Source organism: Neolamprologus multifasciatus, chromosome 3 (genome assembly GCF_963576455.1).
Source record: "Neolamprologus multifasciatus chromosome 3, fNeoMul1.2, whole genome shotgun sequence".
NCBI classification, from domain to species: domain Eukaryota; kingdom Metazoa; phylum Chordata; class Actinopteri; order Cichliformes; family Cichlidae; genus Neolamprologus; species Neolamprologus multifasciatus.
Genome location: NC_140441.1, coordinates 38,534,600 through 38,543,930, shown reverse-complemented (window position 1 = coordinate 38,543,930; position 9,331 = coordinate 38,534,600). Strand labels below are relative to the sequence as shown.

At 38.1% G+C, this 9,331-nt stretch overlaps 1 protein-coding gene across 1 annotated transcript; it reads left to right on the top strand.

Annotated features, from left to right (window-relative positions):
- Positions 1-3,012: 3,012 nt before the first annotated feature.
- LOC146523075 (butyrophilin-like protein 10) lies at positions 3,013-7,312 on the top strand. Its single transcript, XM_085154701.1, is given in 5 exon segments — positions 3,013-4,062; positions 4,278-4,619; positions 5,385-5,663; positions 5,748-5,913; positions 6,985-7,312. Coding segments are annotated over 5 exon segments (1,164 nt in total). The 5' UTR covers positions 3,013-3,983; the 3' UTR covers positions 7,283-7,312.
- The last annotated feature ends 2,019 nt before the right edge of the window (positions 7,313-9,331 follow it).

Sequence of the window (9,331 nt, the reverse complement as noted above, 5' to 3'; positions counted from 1 at the left end):
GGAGGTACGCTGGGAGGTCGGAGCTGTTCAAGGCCTGAAAAGCTGCAACGCATCGCTCAAGATCAGGAAGGTGGAGCTCTCAGATGACGGAATATACAGATGTTTCCTCCCAGAGATACAGAGCATGCAGAGATCTGCAGATATCCGGCTGGTTGTTGGTGAGTTCTTCCAAGAAATGTTTAATATCAAACTCACTGTTGATGATGTCGCACTGAGCTATTCTAGCTTTGACTTTAGTGAGTAATTTGACATTATATAAAGTTCTTTTAAGCCTTCTTAGAGAAATTATTATTTGATACGTCATGTAGTATTTTTATCTGCCTCTGTTATTAATTAAAAAACATTTTTTTTCAGAGTCAAACGCTGCGAACCAGACCTCTGCAAACAGCAGTTGTGAATGAAAAGAACAATGTTAGAGGTAAAAATGATTCTTTACAAAGATCACAACAGTGAAGTGACATATGAACAATGATTTGTGCCCTGAACACACAGAGTTCCAGCCATGCTGCTTCCTTTTACTTTAACTTCCAGGTTGATCTGTTAAACTTAGGAAGAGGTCAAATGTGATATGATAGTTTAAATCTTTATACTTTAGAAATGTTGACATTATACGGCGCACTTTCAAGCATAGTAGTTTCTAGGTTTTAAGGCTTTTTGTCAATTTTCCACCAACAAATCATAAAGTTGAATTTGGTGGATGTAAGACAGATTTTAATTGAATTGTTATGACATGATCCTGCTCTACAGCCTACAGAGTTTTATCAGAATACGTTCAAAACTTTTAGAGCTGTTGTGTTTACAGAGAGAATGAAGTACAAATTCTACCAAAAACATGAGCTCCTTATTGAAGGTGATAAGAAACTGCTGAAACTATTTTGAGCTCCTCTTTGTTTTACACATGATCTGTACTGATCTGATTGATGAAATATATGCAATTAAAGGCAACTGTCCCTGTGTTCATAGTGCTCAGTGTTTATCTAATAGATAGAACACTAGAAACGGATCAGACAGGAATGTCAGGTTTGCAGTGACTCATTAGTTCCTGCTTCCTGCTCAGCTTCAGTGACTCATTTCACTTTGACAGTGAAAGTTTGGATCACTGTGTCATAGTCTGGAGTCTTCATCTGTGGTAAGTTGTTCTCTTTTGTTTCTTTGGTTTGTGGGGTTTGTGTGTGTGTGTTTTTGAGACAGGAAACAAACAAGAACTTTATAACAAAACACTAAAATTTGTTGTGAAAAACTATGGCATTATTTTATTTTGCCACTATTCTGAGCACATGTAAAAAAAAAAAAAGACAGCACGTAAAAAGAATTTGCAAGTACAAGTGTTGCATTTTGAGGAGAAATTTATTTTGAAAGAAGAAAACTTGAGGGAACAAAATTCATTGCTGCATGCAAAAAAATTAATTTCAGTGTTTGCTATTATCCATATACACACACAGTTACAGTCCCTCTCGCTCAGCTTTTGCATTTGCTCTTTCTCAGATCTCTGCAGACCCGCTCGCAATGTGTCGCTCACGCTCTCAACATCTCTGCCCCTGCGTGTTCAACTCTTTCTGTACACCGTTATATTTGTGCCACAAAACCAACCAATCACAGACTTTGTCTCTAGGGGCCACCGACATTTCAACTTTTAACTATTAAAAATTTCAGCTTTTTCCTTTTAAACAAATTTAAAGCGAAACAACACAAAACACTGCAAATCACAACACAATTAAATATAAATTAAAATATGAAAATAAAAAGAAGCAGCATATTCTCTGTCATATCGGCATGAATAAACTTTCTAAATTTGCTAATTTGTGGGCACGAAACACTTGACCAATAACCGTGATCCTTCCCAGGCCCTTGCAGTTGGTTGACAATAAAATCTATCCTGGCGTCCAGGTCGTACTTACGTCTGTAAAACAACTGGGCTCTCAATATCCTGTTTAAATGTCTCTCCGTAATAATGGTTCCTTGCATTGCCAAGCTTTTCAAAATGCATTTGTAGCTCATTCCCAGCCTAAAATAAAACTCAATCATACTGTCTCTGTCCATGGTGTATAGGTTAAGCCTACTCTTATGCTTATGTCTCTACGCAGCTGTCCAGGAATTGTATCAATATGATGTGCGCACGTTATTTATTTCGTTGCCGCAAATGCGTAATTTGTTGCCACTTTATACCCAATTCGTGCCCACAAATTAGCATTTCATGTGCACATTATACCTATTTCGTGCCCTCTAAATAGTATTTCGTGGCCACAAATAAGTATTTCGTGTGCAGGAAGTAGTATTTTGTGGCCACAATTTATTTATTTTTTGGACCATGTCATCAGAGGGGCTCCGTGGAAATCAAATGGGGTGGAAAAATCAAAGTTTTTTTTTTCAAATGCAGTAGATATACATGTTTTCATATAAATGAATTAAACACTTTAGCTATTTAAAAATGTTTTAATTTTATGTATCTATCTACCAAGCTGCAGCTTAGAGGGTCCACCTGAACTTGATGCAGCCATTGAAAGAGGCAAAAAGAGAAAAATGGCAGCTTGGTCAGCACGAGCAACGGCCCCTATAATGTATGCATATTCATGTGGGTTGGAATCCCCGCCCCCTCAAGTGCGCCTCTGGTCGCCAAAACAGTGCCAGCAGATTGAAACCGAAAACTGGATTGAAGCCAAAAAAAAAAATGGATTGAAACTGGAAAAAAAAAAAATTGTAAGCAAAAAATTATTATTTTTTTGCTTACATCATGTTTTTTTTAATAGTTATTCAACTGTATCCTAAGCACCAGCTGTCTGTTAGAATGTTCAGAGCTTACAAAACTAAAAATAAATGAGGTTAACACGTGATTTTGATTTTTTTATGTTAGTGTTTCGGTCATGTTATGTGTAACTGTTAACTGTCAAAGGCTTGTTACAAACTATGAAACACATTGTGCAGACTTCTGGATGTTAGAAGAAAACTAATACTGCTCATGAATGAGACTAAAGGCAGGAAGATGTCCTTTAAAACTAAACATGTTAATAAGACCTCTCTATTCATATTATAGTTTATGATATAGCACGTGTATTTCAGTAATAACCTACTTATTTCAGTGTAGTGGTGAACAGTCACACAGCTCACGTGGGCGTTATCTGTGATACTCCTTAACTATAATTTATCCAAGTTAACTTCAGTTAACCATTCAGACAGTTCTTTTGCAATGAAAAACAAAACACTTGATCATATCACCCGTAGGTTTCCGCAGTGCCAGCTGTTTAATTCACACAGGGTCCAGGGGGGAAACAGGGATTAATCCAATACACGCTCTCCCCCTCAGTGGGTTCCAAAAACACTCGCTCGCTCGCTCGGGTCCAGGGCAGATGCTGATGGCTCAACAATCCAGTGAAGGATGACACAGGTCCGCCATCATAAATAGTGAGCACAGGTGCGTGGGCCAGGGACGGGAGCCCATAATGAGCACCGCCCCGGCAGAGGAGAGAGAAAGCACAAAGGAAAAAAACAAACAAAACACAGAGTCAGCCAGCGAGGCACGGGGACCATGACAAAGAAAAAGTCATAATTTTCCAGTTTGTCTTTTAACTGAATATCCATATTTCCTGCAATGCAATTGATCTGTCTTGTAACTGTTTGTCTGGAGAGGAGTACATTTTAAATGATTACCTTTTAAGAATTTTATTTTAAAATAATGGAATTTTTTAAGGGCATTTTAGCATGAGAATGGCTTAGTGCAGATGTGTCGAACTCCAGGCCTCGAGAGCTGGTCTCCTGCAGGTTTTAGATATCACCCTGGGTCAACACACTCGACTCAAATGATTAGTTCATTACCAGGCCCCTGGAGAACTTCAAGACATGTTGAGGAGGTAATTTAGCCATTTAAATAAGCTGTGTTGGATCAAGGACACATCTAAAACCTGCAGGACACCAGCTCTCCAGGGCTGGAGTTGGTGTGTGTTGTTTTTGCAGATTTGATATATGCCCTTTTTTTGCAGACATCTAGAATGAGTCGTATAAAGGAAAGACATCGCTTGGTTTTGCAACATGTTGTGATCCTCATTTTTTTAACACAATCTTGTGGTGGTAAGTTGCACACCAACATTTAGAAAATCCACAGTTTAAAGTACTTACCTGTAGTTTTTTAACAGAACATGAAAACTAACACTGTAACAGCACCAGTTTATGTTGATTTAGTTAAATAAATCAGTTACATATCTTACTCAGCCTGATCTTGGAAACTCGTGAAGTCTTCAGAATTACAAAACTGCAGAATTTGTTTGTGTGCCTAAATTTGTTAGGTCAGCATCATATGATTGGTCCAACTCAGCCAGTAGTGGCCATAATTGGTGATGACATCATTTTGCCATGCCACCTGGAACCTGCTGTGGATGCTGTTGACCTGACTGTGGATTGGTCCAGAACTGACCTCAAACCTAGATCTGTCTATGTGAGGCGAGAGGGTGTGGAGCTTCTGACTGAGCAGAATTCATTGTACACAGGAAGAACATCACTCTCTGTCAACAAACTGCAGTGTGGAGACGTTTCACTGAAACTCTCCACAGTACAACTCTCTGATGCAGGAACATACAAATGCCTTGTACCTAAATTTAATGCAGAAACTGTGGTGACGCTTGCTGTAGGTAAGTTTAATTTAATTTAGATTAATTTCTTCACTTTGCAATTTAGATGTGAAGAAAGACTTTAAGCAACATAGATATTGAGGGTCAAAGGGCACTCAGAATGACAAGAGGGATAAAGGAACACTTGGGTCAGCTACAATAGAAAGTGGATCACAGACATGTGAGTTGAGAATAGAAGTGCATTTATTTTGGGTAAGCAAACCAGCTCTGATTTGGGCTAAAAAATGCTTCTTGAACATATATTTGGACTGAGCATACCGACACAAACTGACAAGAGGGAAGCCCTACTGAATCATTGGCAATCTAGTATTCTGGCCATAGGGGTACACAACCTGACCAGTGTAGCACATGGAACAGCTGGACAAATAAGAGAGGTGCATAACAAAAACCAACAGTATTTATAATTGGAGGGGATTTGTGCACCCACTAAATAGGCGTTTAGCCAACCGAGGGGTAGTTGGCCCCATGATAAAAACACTACAGCCAAGGAGGCCCTTTTAACGACCAAGAGGGACCAGAGGAACATTGATTTGACAAAGGAAATACTTGGATAGGTAGAGGGTAAATTTCAGCCTATATACAGGAATTTTGACAAGAGCAAATGGAATAAATAAGAATATAGTAATTTTGTCCAGCCAGATTGGCAATGTTGATTTCACTTCATTGGGTCAATCTATAAGTCTCTTAGGACAAGCACAATGTGAGTTAAGATTGATCAGAGATAAATTTGGGCGAACTGTAACTATTTAATTCTTTTCTTTGCAGGTTCAGTTTCCTGACCAGTCATAGAACTCACTAATGTCAAAAATAAAATGGTGTTAGAGTGTAAATCTAATGGCTGGTATCCAGAGCCTCAGATGTTGTGGGTGGACAGTGAGGAAAAACTCATTTCTGTTGAACCTACAAAGAATGTCAGAGGTTCTGATGGGCTCTATACAGTCAGCAGTAAAGTGACTGTGGAGAAAGGACAGAGCTACAGCTTCACCTGCAAAGTTCAACAGAAGAATATCAGTCAAATCAAAGAGACACACATCCATGTTTCAGGTAGAAATGCTTTTTTTATCACTCCCTTTAATTTTCAGTTACAGAAAGTAGAATCTGGCAAATTATGTCTCCTTATATTCACAGGTGATCTCTTTATGGTCCAGTCTAATACTGCTGTTCACATTACCGTCAACTTGGCTGTCTGTTTAATAAGCATCGGCACAGTAATATTCCTAATATGGAAATGTGGACAAAAGAAAACCAGTAAGTTCAAACTTCATAGTACTTTTTACCCCAACCTCAAATTATCATCAGACCTTTATAATGTCTTGTTTTAGTGTAACTGCCTTTAAAATTAAGGGCTAAGAAGTACAAACGTGATTCAAATAAAAATGACACAAACACATAAACAGTTATGTTAAAGGCACCCTAGGGAAAACAGTGGATGGAGACTGCACCATGACCAAAATTATTACAGCAGTGATCTTGTAATCTCGTTGCCTTTGTAATTGTTGCTTTGAAGATGCAGTTCATGTAATTGCTGCAGGGCAGCGGTTTACCAGCAAAATTGAAGGCTCTCAACAACTTTACTTTTATAAAAGAATATAACCAGCTGGTAACCATTTGATTAGAGTCCTGTGTTACAATAAGATGTGTTACAGACATGTAGAGTTGGTCTCATCAGGGCAGATTGACTGCAATATCTTGACTCTCTGTCTGCATTTATAAACTAAGTGGTAATTCAGTGTGGTAAGTCAGACTGTGATTATTTATTGGCAGTTTGCATCCCATTAACGACCTGTGCAACACCCTCAACCTCTACTGGTTGCCACAACAACCTGCTGAATGTGTAAAAATTTTCCTCTATTGTGACTGAGACATTTGGGGGGGGCGCATAGGAAATTAAAATATGTATAAATATGTATGAATAGATATTATGTGATTTTGAATAAAATTGGCAGCACCTCTCTAATGTAATAGTAATGCTTTAAACTGTCTATTTTTATTTACATTTTAATGCTGGTATAGTAATTTAGAATTGCCAGCACATGTGTAATACATAGAAATTACCAAAATTTTATCCCTATGATCTACATACTTGTAGATAAATACAGTTAAATACAGGGTATTTATATTAACCCTTATATTGATATGTATGTGGATATACATTCCACTCAAGATTGTTTCATGTTTTTATTTATTTATTTATTTAAATTAGTATTATATTATACAGTAATTAATAGTCTTGAAGAGTCTAGATTTTTTTGTTTGTTTGTTTTGTTTTGTTTTAAGAAGCATCCTTAGCATTGTTTCCAAGTATGTGTTTTAGCTCTCAGCCATATTAGGTTTAAACAAATTTTTCCTGCATTTTTATTCTAACAGAAAACAAAAGACTTGAAGATGAGTTTCAGAACAATGAGGACGACTTAGAACATGTCCAACAAACCATTAAAAAGCTCAAGGAGCAGAAGACATCTCTCAAGAACCAGAGAGAAAAACTCATCACACTGATTCAGGAGGACAAGACAGAGAAGAAAGAAATCATGAATATGTTTGAGACTATCCCAGCTTTGGCTTTGGATAAAGGCAAACAAAGGCAAAAGCTTACAAATAAAGAAATCGCATCGCTGTGTGGACAGCGCACCTGGAGCCTTTTCGAAAACCATGACGCATTTTAGTCATGTGACCAATTAAAGGGCAGCCAGTCATCTTTTGGGCGGTGTTAATGATCCTTTGGAGTGCTTTCCTCTGAGCCACTGTGCAGCTAGAGTACCAGATGCATATGCAATAGGTTAGTACACTCTCGATGTTGGCTCTGTAGAAGGACACCAGCAGTCTCTGTGTGAAGACATATGATCAACCTATCTCTAATAATCGGCTGTTACCATAGGCCTTCAAGCTGGCTGTAGTTAAACCTTTACTCAAAAAGCCATCTCTAGACCCAGCAGTCTTAGCTAATTATAGCCCAATCTCCAACCTTCCTTTCATATCAAAAATCCTTGAAAGAGTAGTTGTCAAACAGCTAACTGATCATCTGCAGAGGAATGGCATATTTGAAAAGTTTCAGTCAGGTTTCAGAGCTCATCACAGCACAGAAACAGCTTTAGTGAAGGTTACAAATGATCTTCTTATGACCTCTGACAGTGGACTCATCTCTCTCATCCAATTTGTGCATGTAAATGGAGAGTCCTCTTCACACACTGAGGTTAATTATGGAGTTCCACAGGGTTCAGTGCTAGGACCAATTCTGTTTACATTATACATGCTTCCCCTAGGCAGTATCATTAGAAGACATGATGACACCCAACTCTATCTGTCCATGAAGCCAGATAACAAACACCCATTAGTTAAACTGCAGGAATGTCTTAAAGACATAAAGACTTGGATGGCCACTAACTTTCTGCTTCTTAACTCAGATAAAACTGAGGTTATTGTACTCGGCCTGAAAATCTTAGAAATGTGGTATCTAACCAGATTCTTACTCTGGATGGCATTACCTTGGCCTCCAGTAACACTGTGAGGAACCTTGGAGTCATTTTTGACCAGGACATGTCAACGCACATATTAAACAAATATGTAAAACTGCGCAACATCTCTAAAGTTAGAAATATCCTGTCTCTTAGTGACACTGAAAAACTAGTTCATGCATTTATTACTTCCAGGCTGGACTACTGTAATTCATTATTATCAGGATGTCCAAAAAACTCGCTGAAAAGCCTTCAGCTAATCCAAAATGCTGCAGCAAGAGTACTGACAGGGACTAGAAAGAGAGAGCATATTTCTCCTGTTTTGGCTTCTCTTCATTGGCTTCCTGTTAAATCCAGAATTCAAAATCCTGCTCCTCACATACAAGGTCTTAAATAATCAGGCCCCATCTTATCTTAATGACCTTGTAGTACCATATCACCCTATTAGAGCACTTCGCTCTTGCACTGCAGGCCTACTTGTTGTTAATAGAGTATTTAAAAGTATAATGGGAGGGAGAGCCTTCAGTTTTCAGGCCCCTCTTCTGTGGAACCAGCTTCCAGTTTGGATTCGGGAGACAGACACTATCTCTACTTTCAAGATTAGGCTTGTAGTTGCCATGATGCTTATCTAGAGCATAAATTATCTAGAGCAAAAAGAAGAACAATAAGTACTTGAAGTTATGGTATGGCCCCCACAGAGCGCTGATCTCAACATCATCAAGTGTGTCTGGGATTATACGAAGACACCGAAGGATGTGAGAAAGCACACATCCACAGAAGATCTGACGTAAGTTCTCCAAGATGTTTGGAACAACCTACCAGTCTAGTTCCTTCAAAGACTGGGTGCAAGTGTGCCTAGAAGAATAGATGCTGTTTTGAAGGCAAAGGGTGGTCACACCAAATATTAATTTGATATAGATTTATCTTTTGTTCATTCACTGCATTTTGTTGATTGATGAAAATAAACAATTAACACCTCCATTTTTGAAAGCATTCTTTGTTTACGGCATTTTTTTCTCACCTGTCTTAAACTTTTGCACAGTACTGTAAATTTAAATAATATACTGATAATGAAATGATTTTTAACTGGCATCATGGAGATGCTGCACATCTCAGCTAAACCTAATGAACCTAATCAACATAGTCAAACATACAAACAAACTTGTTGCTATAACTTTTTGCTATATTACAAAATCTGAATGTGAACAGAAATATATAGGAGCTACACCCTATTAATTATGCAAAAGGTTAATAACATGA